Source organism: Patiria miniata, unplaced genomic scaffold, assembly GCF_015706575.1.
Source record: "Patiria miniata isolate m_02_andy unplaced genomic scaffold, ASM1570657v1 HiC_scaffold_16, whole genome shotgun sequence".
Lineage (NCBI taxonomy): Eukaryota > Metazoa > Echinodermata > Asteroidea > Valvatida > Asterinidae > Patiria > Patiria miniata.
The window spans coordinates 13500004-13523629 of NW_024037054.1; the positions used below are offsets into that span (position 1 = coordinate 13500004).

The 23626-nt window shown below is 42.8% G+C and overlaps 1 protein-coding gene across 2 annotated transcripts; it reads right to left on the reverse strand.

Moving 5' to 3' along the window:
• Positions 1–309: 309 nt before the first annotated feature.
• Positions 310–23306, reverse strand: LOC119723066. 2 transcript variants are annotated; one of them, XM_038193566.1, is made up of 11 exons: positions 22790–23306; positions 9664–9993; positions 8932–9081; positions 8189–8314; positions 6983–7074; positions 6016–6242; positions 5068–5282; positions 4645–4727; positions 4112–4296; positions 3057–3238; positions 310–2125 (listed from the first exon to the last, which is right to left on the reverse strand). In XM_038193566.1, exons 1-11 carry the CDS (start codon positions 22790–22792, stop codon positions 1934–1936), a joined length of 1785 nt encoding a protein of 594 aa, XP_038049494.1. In that variant the 5' UTR covers positions 22793–23306; the 3' UTR covers positions 310–1933. The 2 variants fall into 2 exon arrangements, with proteins under 2 accessions (XP_038049494.1, XP_038049495.1); XM_038193567.1 differs by lacking the exon at positions 22790–23306 and adding an exon at positions 16122–16476.
• Between the last annotated feature and the right edge of the window lie 320 nt (positions 23307–23626).

Sequence of the window (23626 nt, forward strand, 5' to 3'; positions counted from 1 at the left end):
TGGAAAATAAATGGAACAAATGTTGAGTTTATTTTTAGGGGGAAACACTCTGCGCATGCCTGGACTAGTAGGGGGACAGGTGATGATACATTTCTACTCCATTACAAGACTGTAACAATTTGAGAAAAAATGAACATACCTGTATCCACACACCCCAAAATAATTAAACGTGTGTGTTAAAAAACAACTAAACGGGCAGGTCTGACTTTAACAAGAAGTTGTAATATAGCTTACTTAAAACATTTTGCTGGGGGGGGGGGGTTGATTTAGGGAACAATAATAAGACACCTTTTAAAAGCAGGTATTTGAAACAATTAATAATTGTGCTATTTTATTCCTGTTGTTGGTCCATAAAGTTTGAAGCGTGCAATGTATTCAAAATATTCAAAGTCTCTAAAAAGTTGATTTATATTTTTGTTACTGAAAGGACTAGTTTATCATCAACTTTGACAGGGACAAATTGAAAGGCACTAAACAAGTTTTCACATGTCCATCCAAATATACCATGTCCATCCAAATATATATGTACACCATGTGCCCTTTAATGTAGACCAGGCACAGTTCGAAGCATTTTTTTTGGGGGGGGGGGATCATTAGAAAGGTTAAAGCCAATTTATTTCGAGGATTTCATTTTTAGGAAAACAAGTTGGAACGGAAAACAGAAATATATGGCTTTTGGTTCTTTTGATGCAAATAAGATACAAATTAAATAAGACTTATAATATAAGAATGTTTTTACATACAAATTACAGAATATGTTGAAAGTTTACAAAACAATAAAACTCTAAAGAAGCATCAATAACTAAACTGGTGGGGGGGGGGACATATCAATAATAACTTTAGATAAGTACAACTTTTCAAAAGATCAAATTGGTTAACAAAGGCATATTATATGTTTTAACAACCAACATGAAACGTGAATATTACGAGGTACTAAAGAAGTCACGGTAAAAAATTGTTATAATTGGCAAATTGCACATCCTTAACACTATCAAAGTATTTTAAAAAAAGAGAAAGGATTAACGGTATTAACATATTTACAAGTTCATGGAATTTTTTTTTAATATCAAGTAGGTTCAAGCAAGGTAAACAAAAACAAACAACTTTTAACTGCTTATCAATATGAGGTTTGAAAATCTATCCGGGTGTTTTTTCACAGTAGAAAAGTTTACTTCTTGCAAAGGTGAAATAAAACTGAGGCACTAGTGTTCAAGTTAAGGTAATACTGTTTTAGATAATTGCATATTCCAAAATTGCATTTCTATATATATATTGCTGCTGTCACTTTGTTAATAGTGGTATTAGTTGTGCGGTAACAATTAGTCCTGTACCATATGTGTCACCGGTATCCATTCCTCACTGGTAAGAACCAGCACCAGTTCTCATAGCACCATTCTGTACATTTAATTTACATTTATTTACATATTAACATTATACACAACTTACATGTTAACAAAAAACAGACATCACTTGTTGCTCACACAACAGAAACAGCCCCAAAATGGATAGCAATATAACACAAAAAGGAAGAACAAAATTGTTGGAAGTTCTGTCATTCTTTAAGCTTCTTTACTACGTTTTTTAGGCCAAAAAGGTATTAATGAATGGGGATTATATTGTGATTGAGCAGGAAAAAACCCGAGATGTTTAAAAAACTGGTCAGAGGCCTGGTTGCCAAAAAAGGCCTTCACCATGGTTCAGAGGTGACCTGAGGCCAATTTCATAGAGCTGCTTAAGCACAAAATTTGCTTAAGCACAAAAAACCCTTGCTTAATATAATCAGGTTACTTGTCTAAACTCCATGCGATGTACATTGCTTGTGACTGGTATTTAGTTGTTGTTTACTTTAATAATTAGCCCCAGGCTCCTAACCGGCCTCAAACCACACAGTTAAAATGCTTGATCACACTATTGTCCCCTTAAATAAAATCTGTCAGTGCGTTGGCGGTTCCTCGTATGGCGGCTTAAGCTGGCAGTACTGGCCGTCCAACGTGAAGCCCAGTCGCCGGGCCACTCTCAGGCGGATCTTGAGGGCCGGCCCCAGCTTGAGACCCATGTTCTGCAGCAGGTGATCTTCGGTCAAGACTGGAAGGATCTCGCCATCGATGGCCTGGTCTCGGAAGACCTGTTGAGGATGAGGGACAGTGGGACACAGAGGGAAAGAGAGTTTAAGATGACTGTATAATAAATGGGTTAACAAGGAAAGCACTGGCATGTGTGGATAAATTCAAATCGAGGACTATACTTGTAGAAAATGTTGGATTTGTGATGTGAATTGTGCCTAATAGAAAAGTGTGAACTTCTCTAGTGGTACGTCATACATGCATATGTCGGTCCTGCCCTAATGTGCGGCTGTTGGAAACCAACAATGCCACTGACCTCATCAGTAGGCTGATCCTGAACAGTCGACTAGACTTGTCCGACTTTATCAGCTAGTATGATTTGTATGAAGTTGGTTGAACTATGGTTAATTAGAGTTCTTGCTTGAACTTGTTCATTTAATTTAAGTATTGTCATGTGGCATGGATACTACATTGAGGATTGAACAGAATGGAATCCTCCTGAGGACTTGGTATGGACTCTGCATAAGTTCTATCCTCCATGGTGTAAAAGAGAGAGATCAAGGCACGAAAGACGCGTGTTTTGCCATCTTGCACGGGTACCTTCTCATGAGGACACTAAAGACTTGCTCATTAAGATGAAATTTGCTTGTGCACACCAAGCATCACATACTAAATGCCAAGCCAAATCACAAGTCAACTAAAAGACACTGCATGTAGTCTGCACAGATTCACACAGAAGTAAATTTTCACAGTTCAAATTTTGCCTTGCTTTTGCCTTCCAGATATAAAAGGGCAATTGGGCACGTCCCTCGTAGGATTTTGATAAAGCAACACAACTTAAATAATTCCAAGTGGACGACCACATTTTTTTTTTGTGGGGGGGTCGGTCTCTTCTCTTTATATCACTGTTCTGAACTGCTTGTACTGCCCGCAGCCACCCCCCCCCCCCCCACTTTTCCGCCACATGGATCCACCTCTGGTCTGGGCACTCACCTGAACGTACTCTTCGCAACCTTTTAGCGACTGTATGAACTGCGCTACATCATCTACCGTCCACAGGCTCATATCACTTGGCAAAAACACAGCGTCATTGTTTGGCGTTCGGGCAGACGGGCTGACACCATCCGCACTATGAGTGGAATTGTGGGCACTGTTGTTCCGGTTGTCTGGAAAGGCTGAAAAGAAGAATAAAAACTGGATTGGAAATTGTTCGCAGGTACAATATATTCTCAGGTTAATTAACACCCCATACAATAATGTCTTGTGATCTGATTTCTGAGTTTACATTAGAAACATAATTTGAAAACTTTAGGGAGTGTGGCCTCGTTGTTAGTGGTTCATGACTCATAAGAGGGTAAGGGTTCGAATCCAGCTGCTGGCCATATGCTGTATCCTCGGGCAAAAACCACTTCACCCTGACTTGCCGCTCTCCACCCAGCAGTTAAAATTGTACTGACATTAGCTTGGCAGTTCCCTGCAATGCACTGGCATGATCCCATCAAGCAAGGGAGGAAAAGAAGTATTCTCAGTCATTTCATGCCTCTGAAACTGGAGGTAAATGATTGCCTGATGGGCCATATTGAGTCATGAAGACTTTATAACTTAATGCACACAACTGTCTCAACATTGACAAAGAAGGTTATGATACAAGCGTAAACCTCATGGCTGCTGTTGGCCTCTTGGTGCATATTTAGATGAAGTTTAGTTCTGCCTTCTTTGCCTGATACCAAGGCCCAATTTCATAGAGCTGCTTAAGCAGAAAATTTGCTTAAGCACGAAAAAACATTGCTTAGTAAAATTAGGTTACCGGCCAAAACTCCATGTGATGTACATTGCTCGTGACTGGTATTTAGCTGTTGTTTACTTAGCATAACAATCGCATGGAGTTTTGGTCGGTAACCTGATTTTATTAAGCAAGACGTTTTTGTGCTTAAGCAAATTTTGTGCTTAAGCAGCTCTATGAAATTGGCCCCAGTCCACAAGCATTGTTTATTGCAGCCCCTAATGAGTGATTCACACAACAAGTTTCACAAGTTTCATTAGTATACCTGGTGTCTTTGGCACAGCATCTGGTCTGGTCAGCTCGATCATCTTGACAGAGGGTGTTTTTGCGGTGGGGGTCAGCAGGGACTGGGTGCGTCTACTTCCCTCCCCCTGGCCTGTCAACGGCTGTTGAGGGCCGGTGATGAGGGCATTACCATTGATACGAGTGCCTGGTTGATGTGAGTGAAACCTGGAGAAAGACGAGGATGGATGAGTAAAGCCACATTAGATCTAATGGCCACAAATAATATAATTATAGTCAATTTCTGACCTTCTCTCATACAAATGTCAGTAGTAGCTGTAATTAAAATCTGGCATTTTACTTCCGTTGGAGCAGATTAAGATCCTATGGTTTGCAAAACAATGAGGGAAGCTGATGATAGATTTCAAGAAATGCCGATTTCAAGAAATTCTCAGACATAAGGCCAATTTACTCATACACGACTTTGTCACATGACAATGTCATGCGTTTTTATAAATATACAAAAATAAATGAGTGATAAGACGCTTAAATGTAAACATGCTTGCTGTGTCTTACCTTGGCCTCAGACTGGCTTGTCCTTTTTGGAATGCTGCGCTGTTTGACGATGAGACGAGTACAATGTGGGGACTTCGGCTTATCTAAAATAAACCAGACAAAATTTATCCTGAATATGGGGGTGCCTGTTGAAATTATGCCTAAGTTCATGCTTTCCTGATGCATAAATGTCTTAGTGTTTTAAGAATGCAAAAGCATGTCTGTGCTGTAAAATATGCATACAACTATTAAATCTTGTTTTAATGAAGTACAAGATTTCTAGTGACATGAAGAAGTGCCGTGATATTGCTGCTAAATGAATTTGCCTACCATACAAACTCTACAATTCTGTAAGCTGCACGTAATTGAGTCAAGATTATTCAGATAATTTCCGTAATTCCTTTCTTTTTTGCTTACAAATTAAAATGGGCAGCTTGTACATACCTCCCTTTCTTTGTCTCCAGCTCCGTGCATCTCAAAATGCTGAGGGGAGTTCTGCTTCCGAGACTTGTGCGCCATCAGAACATCTTGCTTGTCGTAATTGGTGAGGGACTGGGGGTCGCCGAGGACAAAGGATACCGGTGAGCTCTGCCCGCTGGTGCTGCTCAGGGGCGAGTCGGGGCTGTTGGTGCTCAGGTTCAGAGATTTACGTGCATTTTCTGTGAGAAAATAGAGATACTAGATTGCTAACAAGTATTACGTAGGGCTTATTAGCCTCACATTATTTTATTATCATCATTAATTATTTTTGGTAATGATCCCAAGGATTCCTCAAAAGCGCCTTAGGCACTGTAGCTCGTAAGCCTGAAGGAACCCGTAGAGAGGAGGCAATGAGAAGAAATTACAGTTTTAGAAGTGGGAGAAAAACGCCAGAAGAATATTCTGGGGAAAGCTCATGCAATCAGGCAGGGACTGAAAACCCAATCCACATGTTGGCCCAGGAGGGATTTGAACCCGGATCACAGCGGTGGAAGGCGAGGAAGGAACCGCTACGCCAACCTGACTACCCCTTCGCCAACCTGGTACATTGTTAATTTTTTAGATGGTTGGAAAGAGTTGTTATCATATCAATCGCAACTTAATTGCAAGTCAATCACAAGTTCATTGCAAGTAGCCAATCACAAACAATCACAAGTCAAAATCACAAGTCGTAATTAAGTAAAAAGGGGTGCATTATACTGCAAAGAAATAACTGTGTCAAACTGCACACAGACTGACTTATGATGACTTGCGATGACTTTTTGTTACAACTCTGGTTGCTAATTACATCGTGGTAGAAGTGTGGTTAATTATAAGCAATCCGTATTGCTGTGTTTGGTGTATTAGGAATCAGCCCATTCAAGTTACACATGTATTCCTATGTGATCGGTCTGATTATTAAAAATATCGCACCGATATTCTGAGGTTCGGGCGAGTTTGCTGCCTGGAAGATACATCTCTGCTGCTCATCGTAAATGTCGCCCTCTGTTGGTGAGGTACTGCGCGAGCGCTTCCCGTTCCTGTATTCAGAGGCCATGCTTCTCTTTCTTGAGCCATCCCTGGCGCCCAGCAGATGGGAACCGTTGGTCTGGTGGAGATGGTTGATGATTTGGTTCAACTGGCTCGGCTCTGACTCCTGCCTGGAGAAACCAAAAAGCAGACCGTTTTTAAAGAAACAAATTCTCAACTTTTGGGAAATTTGAAAGAGCTATATTGTTCACACAAGCAGATGATCCACATAACAAAATAATTATACACTTTCAAACCACACTTAACAATGGATTCCGTGTACATCCTCCTCAACAATGAGAGAGACACTTGGACACTATAAAAGCATGCACTGTTGCAGTCATTTGCCTGCACTACTTTGGTGAGTTTCTCTGTGGAGAATGTCCACTTTCAGAAAAAACATAAACGTGTTAAAGCGGAACTCAGAAAATGGAACTTTTCGGTCCCTACTTTTTACTGATTTTGATTGATAATTATCCATACTAATACTTTAACACTTAACTACAATGAAATTTTTTGTAAAATCGACAAAAAAATGCATCACTCTCTGCATCACTCTCAAGTGTGCACACACAGTGTGCTCCCTCAAACTGAACTTGGAAACTTGAGCAGGTCAAACATACAGCACCATCAACTGTTTCTATAAGGAGTGTATAGTGAGACTCAGAAATCTGAGTGAATCTGCAATTTGGTCATTTGGATGTGACTCTAGTATCTTGGAGCCATATTTTAAAAGCGTATCCTAGTAATAAACCCACGTTGTACTTGGAATAGAAACCATATTCCAGGGCTTTATAGCATGGTGATGCCCTCACCTGTTTCAGAGTTTACAACTAAGTACAAGAAGACAATTTTTCACTTTTACACTTACCCCAATTTCCGCTTCTTCTCTGTCGCACTGTTGTTCAGGCTTGCAAGGCAGCCATTGGAAGCGTTCCTCTTATCGGATGGTCTCGTGCGGGCCTGAGGAAATGGAACCCAGAGATCTTAATGACAGTCTGAATTTTAAGTTCTCAAAGTTTAAATGTAAGATCAAACAGATTACAAGAACTGAACTTTGATGCCATGGGTACTGTACGTGCTTAATTAAAACCGAATGAAAGTATTATCTGTTAAAGAGTTGTTGTAAAGTCCACACAAGTCAATCACAAGTCAAAGCAAGTCAATCACAAGTCTTGGTGCCTCAAGTGAAGTCACAAGCTATTCAAATGAAACGTGACAGAGGCATATCTTTGTCATCGTTCATCCCAAGGTACTTGTGATTTAACTTATGAATGACAATGCTGGTGCATTGTTATAAAAAAGGTTATGCAGAGAGCTCAGATTGTGGGGTTTGACTTTGGACTATCTGGTTACAGCTCATTTAAAGCTATAGTCCATCATTTGCAGCCACCCGAAAAGTAACTGGCGTAATTATTGTTGAAAAACATACTTGGTTGAAAGATAGAAAGGGGACTAAACTCCCTGTGAAATTATTCTTTCTGGCAAGCTGTCATTTAGAAGTAATCAACGAAAGAAGGCCTTTCCAACGGTGCGTCTTAAAACGCACCGTAGGAAAATTTAAATTAGTAGTTCGTTTTCTTATTGGCACGACGCACACGCGCGCGCGGTTGCTATAATTTGTCGGATCAGTGCGCGACATCGCGTATAGATGCAATCGGCTCAGTGAGAACGCGTCTCGGACACTGAATTCAAAACACTGATGATTCAGCAACTTTTGATTTGAAATTGAGATCCTAGAATGCTGTTTTTCTCGGAATATACAGCTGAAGCTGAGCTGAAACTTCATCAGGTTAGTTGTTCAGTATCCTTCATTAGATTTTGAACACTTTTGTTGCTTCCAACGAACAAAACGCACAAATTACAAATGATGGACTATATCTTTAAGCTTGGGAAGTATTTGCATGGGTATTAGGTATCCGACTCCTAAATCTTGGTTGTTGCTAAAAAACAAAAAAACAAAATCCCTGTGTGCGATGTGTTATATCAGGCCGTAGCCAAGTAATTCGGATGCGGCATAAGTTTCAGTTAAGTTAACATAGCACCCTCTACGATGATTGCACAAAAGCCACTATACCTGGAGTAGGCCACGTGACATCAGGATCTTAAGGCTCTTGCCGCGGTGCCGGATGCTTCGTTTCCAGTCCTTGGCCGTCTCTCGCCCACTGATGAACTGGAACTCGTTTGGCGTGTGCCATCGGTTCTGAGTGGTTGAGGAGAAAAAGTTTGAAATATTACGAATCAAAACATGAAGTCGAATTCTCAAGAGTCAATCACAAGTCATTCAGTCTGAAGTAACACGAGCTTTTCAAATGAACTGTGACGAAGCATTCCTTTGGCATTGGACATTCCTATTAATTGTGACCTGACTGTGATTGACTTGTGATGGACTTGACTACAAGTATAAATCTCTAAAAATAATTCTGCCCCTAGTTCAATTCTAGTAGTTCAATTGAAACAATCGTATTTGTAGATAAAGTTTAAACTATAACGGATGGAGAAGGGTACATTAAAGGGAGAAATGCTGAACACATTCTTTTGCCTCGCCTGGAGTTGTGCAAATTATTTGTTTGAAATTACATTCACTTTTAAATAATCTTTTTTTTAATGAACGTTTCTCTTCCTCATACTAAAGCAATAAGAAAACCTCTGAAGATGGTACAGCCAAACCATTGCATATACTTCCCTTTGTTTTTTTTTTCTCTCAACAAAACTATACTGCTATTTGTTTCTCGCACAAACAGCAATAAACACAACACTTTCTTATTCAGAAACTAAAAGTGATTCTGTGGTGACAGAAAACAAACGCTTTCTGCTTACCTCAAACAATATGCTCTGGCCTTTACTTCCCTGGCAGAGCTTGTTGACGTAGAGCAAGGCTCTGTTAGACCCGCAGTCCACTTCCAAGACTTGGTTGCCTTCCACATCCCGAAATGGCTGGTAGTCTTCACTTCGGAGCAGGTCCCCTGACTGGGAATTCATGGTTTAAGAAATGGTTACCACTTTGCAAAGGATGGTTGACTGCAACCAAGAGTGTTACAGTAGTCTAATTTCTGAACTATGGATCAAAATTGTGATTAACTATTGATCAAAATTGTGGTTAACTATGGTTTGACTATAATCAGCATCAATTTAATAATTTTAGCCAAAGGATATTTTAGTTTTTGAGACCAGCCTAACAAGTGTAGTTGCATGATTTGTGGTCCCCCCCAAAAAAAAATTTGTTTTCCCAGTGCCACCCAGGCATGGTGCCTTTCCCATCAAAAATCCTAAATTTTTCGTTTGCCTAAGCACTATCTTTTTACAGTATTTTTTTATGTGGGGGTATCAAAACGAACAGGAATCTAGATTACTATTATTGACTTCCCTGAACCCTACAGCTTTATGAAATGTAAATAAATTGATAAGAAGAAAGAGAGCCCTCTAGTTTCAGGAGAGGTCATCCCGAACATTTGGGGGAAATGTTGATGGGTCTGCCCTTTGTGCCTCCTCATGACATGCTGATGCCCCTTAGCTTTATGTATTTTTTCCTCCACAGTGCACATCCCGTACCATCATTCCAAAGTCTATGTTGCCGCTCATGGGTGAAAAGCGCTCCTCGTCCAGGCCGTTTGAATATTCGTGATTCAGAAAGTCCTCCTCATCCTCCTCATCCATGTCCTCCTTGTCCGACGCGAACCCTGACCTCTCCACGTGATCTTTGTCCCCGCTGACCTTCGCCAGGTCACAGGCCTCGTCGGTTGCGGCTACCTCCATGATCTCCGTCTTGATCTTGACCTCAGCAGGTGTGGTGGGAGGCGAGTGGTTCACTGCACCTTTTGGTTCCTGCTCTGTCTCCTGGACTTGGTTTGCCATACTGGGTGGCTTGGCATCAAAAGCGGTCTGTTAAAAAAAAAAAGAGTCACGATACTTTTAAGCATGTGAATTCAACCTTCTGTGTCTGTTTCAAATTCACAAAAGTTTTTTTATAAGATAGAACCTTGCTAATTGTCCCTGCCACAGCCCATTCAATTCGCATACCACTATTTATGTTTCACTTATTATACATCCGAGCACACAACATATACAATGATTTTATTAGCAATGGCATTTCGTTGGCAATGTCATTTATAGTGAACTACCCTTTTCGCTATTTTTATCTCACATCTTCACGCAAGCACTTTTTTTCTGGAACACCTTTTCGAGTTTCGCAATATGTCTCCATGTCATATTTTTCGCCCCCAATTACTGAAACTTTTCGATAAAAGAAGGTTGGACAACGTTTCACTCGTCACCTTCCCTAAGGGAAATTACTCGGCACGAAATATATATTGCGTACAAACCGTGTTTCCTTTCCTATTGTTTCCTGTTATGAGTCGGTAACTACAGCAAAAAGGAACAAAAGATACCAAAGGAAGTACATCGATCCCTGTTTTATATATTTGGATCGAATGCAAGTTTTGGCGGAGTTATAAAGCACAAAGTGAGACGCGACACGGTCTGCCCAACATACTACATTTATATCCAGAGATAATCATCACTAAATAAGCAACGCATTCACAGTTGCGTCAAACCGCACTACACAGTTTATTTCAGACCAATTCCCGGAGTTGAAATCGTAGTAGATAGAGCGGGGGAATATTGCGGGGTTGTAAATATAACTACGGCATTCAAAACTCTACAAACTTTTAAATGATCATCCATCCGTCCAGTTTATACACGGACACGAGGTATAAAAAGTTGAACGTATATGTGATAATACAGGTTGACATATCCAACTCTTTAAATATTAAAATAAGGGGTGTCTTCTTCATAACGAACTACGAAAGAATAAAGTTTTTTGACCGAAATAAACTTCTTAGGCCTGCACTCTGCATTAGTGTGCCAAAAAGCAAGGACGTATAAGCTGGAAATTTCAGGCCAAATGAACGGTAAATTATGTCGTCGTGATTTTGGTAGATTAATTAATAAACTGAACGCTACAAAGAGCTTGCATGCATTAGCCGACTAGCTTTTGTTAACATATATGCCGTCGAATCCAAATCGCATTCAAACCTTATAGCAAGGAATTATTGCTAAATGTTCAAGTTCATGAAGCCGAAAACTTCAAGTTCAATGTGCCCAACAGTTTCACAGGCTAGACGGCACCGTTCGTTTGGCTGCGCGCCAAAACGAGCAAGGCTATGACAACACTGTTGTAATTCCATCACTAGCGATCTCTGTTACACTTAACCAATATTATAAGACAGGTATAGATCGGCTTAAATTTAGGTAATGTTCGTTAGTGCGCCCCAGCTATGAGAAACAGCTCATCGCGGTGGGGGAAAACCGTCAGAAAGACTGCTCAAGTCTAACTTATAATGATGATGAGATCAGAGGAGATCTACATTTCCGCCCGGCGGAAGACAAAAAACATCGTGAGAAGTCCTGACGTCACCGGAGGGTCTCACGTGACTACGCGAGACGGAAGCCAGACATTAACGCAATATCCCGTAGTCTTATCAGTCCGTCAACAGGCGCTCGCGGGGCCCTGGCCATGGCGTGGCGTGGCGTGGCGCGTCCGGGCGCCCTGGCAAACATTTCCCGTAGCAAAGTAGCCTGGGCGCGAGGGGGTCGCGGTCTCCGAATAATTATGGCATCGCGATTAACTCTGCAGCAAACAAGAACTTCTGGTTTCCGGCGTGGCCTTAGGAGCTGGTCTGGTGACTAAAAAACGCATCCGCGGTTTTTCTGGCGAACGGGTTGCCGATGTGTAGACGGAGGGGCCCTGGGTTCGCGTTGGCGATTTGGCGTCGGGCGTGCCACGTGGCAAGGTCTCCCCGCCATGTCTAGCTGACGGGAGAGAAACACAAACACTCGTCGCAACGAGCACAGATCGGGAACTAAAACGCGAATAATAAGACCGACATAATATTGATGTTTCTGCATGCGAATTGAAAAGCTACATTTGCAGCTGAAGTGGGATAACAGACAACTTGTGTATAGAAACCTCGTTGTTCAAGATCATAGAGCCGCATTGCCCAGCTCATTATATAATATGGTTTGCCCAAACTCGGTCATTATTGATCTGTCCGTGACCTCATGGAGGTTCGCCCAAACCGCGGCTGCTTTGGCTTCATCTCTTCCTCTACAATCTTTCAGAAGCCTTTAATGTCCAAACCAAAAACATTACGAGAATGCTATAGGATGTAAATTTCTTGTCTGAAGCAGAACATGCACTCTAGAGTCCTCCAAAGCCAGGGGCCAACAATCTCCTGACGCAGAAGCCGGAACGAAGCCGGGATTCGGAAAAACCACAATGAATGAAGAATCTAGAATGATTAAGTTAGAAAAGATCGCAGTGATGGTGAATCATTGCTAGAACCGTGCCATCAGTTAACCTTGAACTTCGCGGTGGAATCCGTTCTACGGGTCACTTCTTGTCTCTCTGAGACAGTGAAATATTCAATCAAGACATGTTGATGTGCTGCCTGACTCTGGCACTGTGCCTATACCCCTTATAGCAAAAACCCAAGTTAATTATTGGCCTATACTTTTGATTGTGGGTTTCTGCGACACCATGAAAATGTCATTCTTTATTGTTGTTGGTCCACGAAGAGCCTTAATGCTGAAACGTCACAAGTTTATCGAGGTAAATTAATGACTAAGACATTTGCGGTCTTGCAAAGGAATACCATGTTGAAACAGCCGTAACAATTCAGCATGCCTGGAACACCTGTTCCACACGGAGCCATAAGAGTTTAGTTTTTGCTTTCCCTTTTTGATATTATAATTACATTCATGAACATTACAAGAGAAAAATGTCATATCCGATCTCGCCCTCGATATCATTCAGGGGGAAGCTCCGGACGTTAATATAATAGCGTAGGCCAACAGACCGCAACGGCAAACCAGACGCATTAGACTGGTCCCCGGTCGGATCCTGAAACGAAAAGACTCACCTCGTCCCCAGGGTGTCGAGTAGTACGCTCCCACCACTACCTGCTCTCTCACCCTGGTATTGGATCATTTGCATTTCACACATTTTTGGACACGTATGCAAATTAGGAATAGTCTGGTGCCTGCCTGTGCTTTACGTTAGCGTTTGTGTTTGTATGTGGTGTCTGGGATAAAAACAGAATCAATTTGTCGCGGCGTGAGTTAAACGTATACAACTAAGTTTTTTTTCTTCAAAGTTTAAATAATAATTATAATTATAATAATAATAAAAATTTGGGAGGCTTATCATCCTTACTCGCAACTGGTATGCTGAATTGCGAAGGACGCGGCCACAAAGTGGTTGGGCCGCTGGCACGTAAAAAGGCGCCTATGGCTGCCAGCCGAATCGATCCATATATGACCACGCAGCACAGCCTGAGATATCGAAAGTGTTTGATTTTTCCGGAGGAAGGAAAACCGGAGGGCCCGGAGAAAAACCCTCGTGGCACCGGAGAGAACCAAGGCACAACTCTGCTCACATGTGATCCGCGGCAAGGATTCGAACCGTGGTCACCTTGGTGAGAGGCGAGCGCTTTACGCACAAGCCACCCATGCACCAATATAAATGTATATTCTCCAGTCAATTTGCAGCAGTATTACATTTCTTGAGCAAATTGGAAAAGAAAGAATTATTTTTGGGAAGGTGTTGACGTAATAATTTAAATGAACGCGAAAACACGTAATGCGCGTTGGAAATAACAACACCAAGTACATGTACACGATATATATCCATCACTTGCCAATTGCGGTATCGAATCAGGATACAGGAAGAAAGTTTCCTATCCAGGGCTTACTGTTGGAAACGAGGTTGAAATAAAGTAAGCCCTGGGGATGAGGTTGGGAAAGACTGGGATTTTTTTGCCCAGAAATCACGATTAAACTACGGTGAGTATACGAGGCTATAAATGAGCACAACTACAAACACACATAGGCCTATAATCATACGGGCAAAACATAATTTGCGCATGACTACCACACTGTGCATGCGCAGAATGCCACACTTTTGTGCATGCAAAGTGTGGCATTCGTGCGTAATGGTTTTGGATTATTCCTTTTTTGGATATGAAGATCAAAGTTAAACAGACCATTAAGTTTCTAACAATATTAAGTGGTTTAAGTTGCTGAACTTGAGTGGCGTAATACTGTACTTGATGTCATTTGAAAATCTTGAAGTAGGCCTACTGTTGAATAATTGGAGCAGTTTGTCATGTTTCGAGATACACGTGACGACAAGAGAACGTCTATTCGGCCCAACTTGCCTTTTGAACAAACGGCTGTTTCATGACTATATCTTCACGACATAATCGTCGAACGAAACGGGTAGTACAAATATAACAGCAATGGATTCATGTGAGCTTAAACAGACGGAAATGTCACAGTACACTTCGGTAAGGCTTTATGAATAATGTTGTTGCCTCGTTGGTGTCATCGCCATTATCGGCATATTGTATCGGAAGTGAAAATAAAACATCACGCGCCTTGCCCTGTAAAAAAAAATTGTTTCGAAATAACATATCGGCCGGTTGGGGTTTCGGTCGTTTCGACATCGCCGTATACGCCCGGCTCGCGCAGACCTGACATTGCAACACACGTGAAAAACGAAACTCACCGGGAAAGGACATTGTCAACAGAACTACACACACAGCTTTCACACCGCAGTCATCCTTTGCTTTCTATCGCATTTTACCACATCAGGCTCGGCTGACGGGGAAATGCAAAATGTATTGGAAATACTTTGTGCTGTCAAGTGATGAATTTTCCCGTTTTGGCCACAACTTCCGGAAAAACAAAAGAGGTCAACCGGCCATTACGGTCCACGTATACACGCAATTTCAAAAATCGCTATAAATTTGTTTTACTGAAGTGTCTTATATGGCTATATTAAGCTATGAATTCATGCGAAAACAATAACGTAACACGGTCACGAGGGTATTGTTTGTAATATTGTATTCTACAATATTATGAGGCCTAACCACAGTCCTGTAAAACCTTCCCAGCAATGTGTTGTAATTGACGATGACCTTTGTTCCCGGTGCCTATTGTTTTCAACTTACAGCTCACGAAACCAAAAAGTTAGGATCTCTTCTTATGGCGCAGCCGCGCAGGCCTCTTATTATTGAGAAATTACACGCGTGGTTCCGTGCAAACCGCAGTCTTTTCCTATATATGAAATAAACAGTCTGTGAAATTTTGCCTAGCATGCATTTAAAACACAAGGTGACATCACTCGGCTAGCCTCTGAACACAGCCGTGCATGAATCACAGATGCACTCAGACGAACGGTGGAGGGGACAATAGTACTGTAAGTGGCTTGAAAAGGAGTCCAGTCTCAGAAACAATGTATCTGCTGTCAGATACAGAATTGTCTTTCCGCAATGACCATGCAAGAGTTAAATTTCTTAGTAAGTTAATACGGTATTTATGTTGAATTTTATGTTTGACTGTGAGGATGGATATGGGGCCTTATAAAGTGACTTCCTTCCTGTTCTGGAAGTAAAAGAGACGACATTTCCCCGCTCCATCTGTGGTGGGGATGTCTTGCCCCAAGTTGCCCGGTTCTTGCTCGTAGTATACGACCCCGAAGAGCGGTATATTCATGCATGCATTTAAATTGGCACGAGTAATGTTAAATGGTCAATGATACGTTATTATTGCGAGCAGGGGAACCCCCTTTCGTTTCGTTAAAGAACAAGGTCTGTTGCCAGGATATTCTAGTCTGGTATTCATCTTTGCTTATAGAAACATGATATAGCAATAAATTTCGATTTTCAAAAAGGGTGATCTTGCATGTACCATTGATATCAAATTGTTATCACTGCTCAGTGTTAAGGTTTATGGCGATCCATTCTTGAACTGAGTTGCTCTCGTTTTCCTTTAAAAGTACATGTAGTAGAGAAATCATTCAAACCAGTGGAGAAAACTACACACCAAATCGCCAATCGTCACACACCTTAGTGTTTCAATGTTTGCAACAAAAACAACAAAGATGCAATGTAAGCCACAAAGCAATAGATTAAGAAAGTGTCGACGTATGATTATGTTTTTAAACTTACCGACGCTTAGTGGTAAAAACACGCCTAGCTGAACGAATTCTAACGGTATAGTTGTCGGTTCTCCTCTTTTTCGTGGTGTTCGTGCACGACGCGTATGTCGGTATACAATCGCAGCGACTGCTGTCAACGACTATCGGTATGTCAAAAGGTGTCTTTCTTCAGAAAAACTGATGGATTTGTGTGGCGATGTTCTTGTCCGAACCCCTGTCGATTGATTCGTCATGCCCGATGCGTCGCCAGCGAGTGTGTAGTCCGACCCGTAGACTGCCCCGGGAGAGAAAAAAAACTATACCGTGGACTAGTCACGCACTCCCCCACGCCGCTCACAACTAACGCTTATTACATACACCGCGCGAGGTCACCGTATATTATACAAAACAAGACAGCATGTACGGCAGGCAGGAAGTCGCTATAAACCCATGAAGCGATGAGGTCCCCGCGCCCGCTCCCGTAGTATCAGCTGCCAACAGACGGAACTAGCCCGGCAGGGATGAACAAGAAAAAAAAAGTGCGGAAATCCATGCCGGAAAAAGGGCCTGGCAAGCCATGGGGCTAGGCTTTTTTGGCTTTCTGGCCGAGTGTTGATGATGATGAGGTGGCCCCGTGCGCTCGTCTGATACGACGGCCATTTGATGCAATGTCGTGTCGACTGCGAAAAGTGCGGCAAACCCGCAAAATCCCCTATGGCCTATAGTGCACCCCGCAAAAAGCGGTTTGATTCTAGGGCCCTATTTGTAGAGAGTTTGCTAGTGCATAATGTATAATAATTATGCTTAAACCAACATCATCTACTTTACTAAGATTGACAATCCCAAAATGAATAGACGTATGCATGACGTGTAAACGATTCATGCAATCCCGCTTCACATCACAACATCAAGTGCTGTCCCAAATTCAAAATGTATATGACAGCTAGGCGATCACTGCTATGAATAAACATAATGCGACGTAACCTGAAATGATTTAGCTACTTTGTTAGATGGTAACGGATAGGGCACGAGCTTACGGAAGTGACTCCTTCACCACAATGGCCCAAGCAGTATGTCCACGGTCACTGCGTGCCGAGCGCCGGTCGATTTGATCAGCGCAGGGGATTTAAAGGATTGCGCAACTATAAAAGCCCACAGTCAGCTTGTGATGACAAAATCATGCCTACAAAAACTTATTTCCCGCCAATGCATTTTGAAGTTATAGTTTTCAGACACATTTCTCGATGGATATTGCCACATATTTGTTTACAAAATTGGATGTTATGGTCACGTGATGTCAGCGAACGATTCTCTTCTGCACTGAATAGAAATGGTTTAAACGAGTGGTTTAAAAGTGTTGACAACTTAAGAAACCGTTTATGTGCGCAAAATAACAGGCAAACGACGCTTAAAATGCTTGGGTTACCTGTGGTTTGCCTGTCGGTAGCATTTTGATAGGATGTCTCAGACTTACTCCACTCTGTGCATGCAAATTTATGACACATTGGAGCTAGCAACGCGCGTGCAAAAGCGAACGAGTGGTTACCTAACGTGTCTTTTTGATAAGATCAGAGACTCTATTTTGAAAAGAGGTCCCGCCAAAATAGGTCAGTCATCCATATCCATGGCAACACAGAACAAGTTCAGCTGGTTGTCCAGTGGATTAGTGGTGACTATTTTGCGCCTGTCACTAAAGTGCGAATGTCGTTCGCGGTAACGAGAAGCCATTTTGAACCAAAAAGTTGTGTGCCATTTTTCTGGATCCTGCATGGGATTACAATATTGGGACACTGATGAAAACGCCTTAGCCAACGATTTTGTAGAAGACTTTGCTTTCTGTTGCTCCCCTTTGCAACAAACTGTATATTCACGTACCAGTGTACGTGTTCATCTTTTCAAACCGTGGACGGCGAAAAAATACCAGAGAACCGTCCACGATTCCCAGCATACGTACGTCCATGATTGGGGTCGTGTACAAAACATATGGGAGTCTTCCTAAAAAGTTAGAGAACAAACAAATTAAAGAGGGACAATAGGACGTCCACGATCGACGGCGAACACACGTTTGTGTGTGTTTCGCATTCAAACGTCGCCTGTATCCTCTGGTACTTGGTAAACAAAAGTTACACACAATGCGAGATTCATTCCGCCGAGCGAGTTTGCGTGAGAATAGAGCCATTTCGTGAGAATAGAGCCATCGACAGAACGAGAAAAACTAAGAATCCGTTACGTGATCAACCATTGGCAAGAATCTAGGCGAGTTGTCGGTTTTTTGCTTAAAAAGGACCTAGTATACCTTAAGGGGACCTTTTTGTAAATATCCGAGACTCTATTTTGAAAAGAGGTCCCGCCAAAATAGCCCAGTCATCCATATCCATGGCAACACAGCAAGTTCAGCTGGTTGTCCACTGGTTTAGTAGTGACGTATTTTGCGCCTGTGCAATCACTGAAGTGCGAATGCCTTTCATCGGACCATGGTCAATATCATCCTAAGAAACTACACTCGGCACTGGTTCCCTGCTGTAGATTGCCAAACGCGCGACTATTGATAATCAGCGATGCAACCAACCTCACCAGATGAGTGTGCGTTCGATCAGAGAGGACAGGAACAGTTTCGCCCACCTATTCCTGCACAAACTCTATAAATAGCGCCGTCGTGTGCAACATGCAATTTTTTTTCATCGTTTCCAGAAATAATTTCATTCAGGACCCAAACCCTAATCCTGAGTGTTGGTCTACAACTGAGCCAATTAAAGTGGACCTATTTGAAGCTGACAATACCTAACCTAACTGAACACTAACTTGGTCAGGTGAGAATCATTTTGCTTCCACAGATTAATTCAGAACCAATATTACCAACATAAATGGTCTGTAAAGCAGAGCGCTTTTAGTGGAATTTTTTCGTGAAGAAAGAAGGCACATCTGGACTGCCTATATGGGTACCGCGCAAAGTGTTGGAATGTCTCGCACAGGGTGCTTATGGCAATGCGATCCACCGGTCAAGTGCGTTTCTTGAGGATGATTCAAGCAAAGTGCCGACACACAATATAATAGAGGGAAAGAAGGAACCAGCCAGCGGGGAGAAATTCCCGCCCGAGCGATCGTTGAACTCGCAGCTAGCTCCGTCACGGTCTGCGCACCAGACTAGACTTCGTCCGCCTGGCTCCTCACCTCCATCCAACTATAGTACATGACAGCTATGCACCCGCGGGGCCGTTCACCGCGCCGAGCGTGCGCCACGTCACACGGCATAGGTCTACGGGGGTCGGAACGGCGCGGGGCCCCGGGTCCTTAACCTCCGATGATCGCCATAGCGGCACGGAGAAACGCTGCGTGTTGTCCCGCCCTTCATTTTTTGGACCTTGACTTGTCATGCAGTTCTCGTGCGCGTCATGTTCTGATGTAGGCACATTTTCAGGCGTCGGACGCGGAGTGATTTTGGGAAGGCGGCAAGAAAACAGCAGGAATAAACATAGTTTCCTTCAAAACTGATATCTAAAGTTCCAAGTAAACAGTTGGGATTAAGTGGAGCTGTAACTGCAGGGGCGTCAATCCCCCCCCCCCACACTTTTCAAGGGGGGGGGGGGATATCATATCGTCTGTGCCCCCCCCCCCCCACTTTTTTCGTACCCGAATAAATATTGTAGCGGCTGACTCAGTTCCAATTCGAAAATGATGTTTAAATGATGATCTTTTGCTTTAAAAATTTAGTCAGAAGTTGCCTCAGATCGCACAACAGAACGTCTGGAATGCAAAAATATTTGGGGCCCTTAAGTGGGTCCCGAGCCTAACGCCGTTGGGGCTTCGCACTCGCATGATTTCTGATCAAGGTCTGCCCCCCCCCCCCCCAACACACACACTTTTGAGAAGCGATTGACGCCCTTGGCTGTAAGTTAATAATGTGTCACCTCACGTGCTTCAATTCTGTGGAAACAATTGGAAGCGCATACTGCATGAAACAACCGTGAGTTGAATTCCCGTCTCTACTATATAGAAAAATCAGACGACTGTTTAGAGATGCCTAACCGGCGCAACCCTGGAGCAACGATCGTCAGGAAAAAACCAAAAACCTTCACTAATTTTTGCCACAGGCAGACCAATTTAGTTTTTTATTTTAGCTTTTCATCATCCAAGTGGTCGGTTACAACCTACTCGTAACCGACCACTTAAATTCTGTTGAAGCGGGGAGCAGGGGAGAGGGAGGGGGGGGGGGGCTCATCGCTGCGGCCACGGTTTGTTTGTTTACGGAAGTAAACATAACTTTTTTCCCAAGAGGTACTATAGACAGCGCAGTGTTAGGCGGATATTGTTGGACATTTTAACTTCTCCGTCTGTATGCTGGCAATCGGGATCTGACTTGTTCAAGCTATACGCCTGTTGCTGTTGCTCACTTCCACCGAAGAAAGTGAACAGGAAAATCATCCATTTTAAAAGCTTGTATGGTCTAAGTTGAATTGGGCAAGACTTCTGGGGCGGGCCAGACAAGTTCTGAAATTGCGTTAGCAATAGTGTTTTGAATCTGATTGCAAAGTAACGCTATCTTGCACTAATCCTCTTGCGGTTCTCTTGCGCTGTAATCCTTGAAACCATACACAAGGGTATAGACATAAAATAATTTGAACGATTCACTCTAGAGAGAATGCATGCTGTATCGGCGCTCTAAAATTACCTTGAAATTATATACAGAATTAGCCGGTGTAAAATTGGAGGAAATTAATTCCGCCGTTCTCTTCCCCTTTTTTGGTACACATGGTGTGGATTGATTAGAGGGGAAGGGGACTATCACTGATCCGTCTCGTGTTTATCGCAGCCAGCCAGGGCCTAGCCCGACCTGGCACATCCGACCGGGACGCGCGGGGCCTTACGCCCAGCCCAGCCCCGGCCCCACGACCCACACTGCCTTGGTCCCCGTCTAGTCTCGACGTCAAATTAACCCAACTTTCCGGCATTCTATAAAAACGGGGACGGCTGGTGCTATTATTATAGTAAGCTGCATCAGACCGTATAGTCGTGAAACCAGACTGAATCGGTCCCTCATTACACTATTAAAGCGAGTGGACTCGACACTAGTCCATTGATCTCTGTTCTTTGTAAATATTTTTTTATATTTTATTAAATACGGACATTTATACCGTATTCCCTCGCCATTTTGTAAAGAGGTTAAGGCTCGCTTTGAAAACCATGGTCAATAAAAAAGAGTCAATTTCACCAGGAACGCTGAACCTAGCGATTGTACCAAAAATTATTGATTGAGGTCCCAAATTAGGGCATGCAAATAGTGTATGCCCACGTGAATGAAAAAATAGCGAAACAGGTAGTTAGTTGCTTCAAAATACTTGGCCCGAAAAATGTTGGTTACAATAACAGATATCCTTTGCAAACATTCCAAACCGGAACTGCCAAACTATTATGAAAACCCCTACTTGATTAAAGTAAATAATAGGAATATGTTCAAGTATCATGCATGCGTAATTGCTGCACCTAGTATGGTCGCCTTTGCTGAAAAGAGGAATTACCATAATTTCCTCGCGATGGTAAGGACCCAACCATCGCAAAAAACTGTTTCTTTATGATATACTGCCCCAAATTGGCTGAATTTATTTTCGTTTGCAATTAATCGGTTACAAAATCCGTGAAGAAGAATTGTTTTTCGGAGAGACAAACTAGGGATCATTAGTACAAGAGGGTGCAATCCAAAACGTACCAATGAACAATTTTGGAAGGGCCTTCAACTTTGAAGCCTTGCTTTGCATGGAGAAAAAGATGCTTTGTAAGGTTTTCTCAAAACTTATAATGTGCTAAACGGAAATTTTGATTTTGGTGTTGCTATATCTCTGCTGAAAATTTCTTATTGGAAAGAATGTAGTATCCAGACGCCACTTCTTTTTGCAAAAGTCTATGGAGAGTTGAGCCCATTTCAATTTTTTTTTTTTAATTGAATGTTTCCAGTACCAGATTCATCCTTCCAACATTTTTGCAATGATCGACCTCCATTGAGATATTATATGAGAAAATTGGCGTCAGGCTGCAACATTCTTTCCCCCAGCTTTGCCCTACTGAATAGTGAAAATTTGAAGAATTTTGTTGGCTGGATCATGGTTGGATTATTCCTCCATGGTTGGATCGATTCGAGCACACCTAAAACAAATCTGATTAAGCTAGCCTCAGTGTTTTGCTTTGCAAACTTTTCTGCGTGCAGCCGACCTGTCTCAGTCCACGGTCTATCTACACTAGTTACGACGAGTTTCGTGATTTCGGCCCTGCATGGCTGTCCATAACCAACATCGATGGCGGCTGTGTACTCGCCGCTACTCCCGGTTGAAAATCGCCGCTACTCTCGGTTGAAAATCGTCAAACTCTTGTCTGAACACTCCGTTTCATGATAGGCCAATGTTTGACATGGAAGCCTGTACAGAGGAAGTGGGCACTCTTTTTTTTATCTAGGCTGTAGGCCTAACTGTTATCTCGTAATCGTGTATGCTACTGCTAACAACACCTCAAGCAGTGGGGGTACAACACACGGCGCATACACGATAAATATTTCCCATGGAACCATGCACATCACGTGGAGGCGACTGAGCCCCATGTACTATGTTCACAAATTGTAAGTGACTGTCGTGAACGAATGTGAATACATGTATGCTCCCTACGTCTCTTTGAGTCTTATTCTGTATGGCTAAAAGTTGAAGTTGGTCTTACCATGCAAGAGCAAAAGCTGGACAACTTCGACGCAGTATACGGGTCGACCTTCGTAGAGCTAGATGCGAGTAGTGCATGCAGTGCAGCTCGACTATCGCTCGTTGACACGATAACAGCAAATGGCGAACTAGCTGGGCAAACTCCGTTAAGTCAAACAAACAGCCCCCCTCGGAGCTCGACCGTGTGCCTGCCCGTAGCGTACCGTACACCACCCCGGGCTCAGCCAGCCGTCGCCGTAATTGTATGCTTCCCGTGACAGCGTGGCGTGACTTGGGCCAATCTCCGTCGCCACGGCCTCCGGATCAATAAAAGCTGTACGGTAGAAGCGAGGTGATTTTGTCAACAAGTTCTTTGATAGCGGAGTTTAGTCTAGTAGTAGTACATGAACACACTGGCGTGTATGGGCTGTGTTTTGTGTTGGACGGCGATTATCCAACCGACTCAGCCGTTCGTTTGTTCCATTCGAAAACAGCGAAATTGTTCCGTGTGCGATTCGTGTATTCATCATGGCGTGACGCGATTTATAGGAGGCGCTGTTTTCGTAGTACGGTACGCGGTACGGCGTGCAGTGCGTGGTTGGTGGTTATCATTATTCACACGCCTAGTGCAACGCGTTCGCATGTTTAGTTTTCGTCGCGCGCGTTGTGTTATTAGGGCGACTGAGTTTTTATGGCGCGCCGCGCTGCCTTTGTTTTCCTTTTTATCGTTATTAATGTGTTGGGCAAAGTAAGTAGAAAGCACCCCAATGTAAAATTTTAAGACCTATGCCTAATAATCTACAGCAGTTGTTTCACGGTACAGTTCGTGGCATTGCCCACCCCCTCCACACATTTTAGC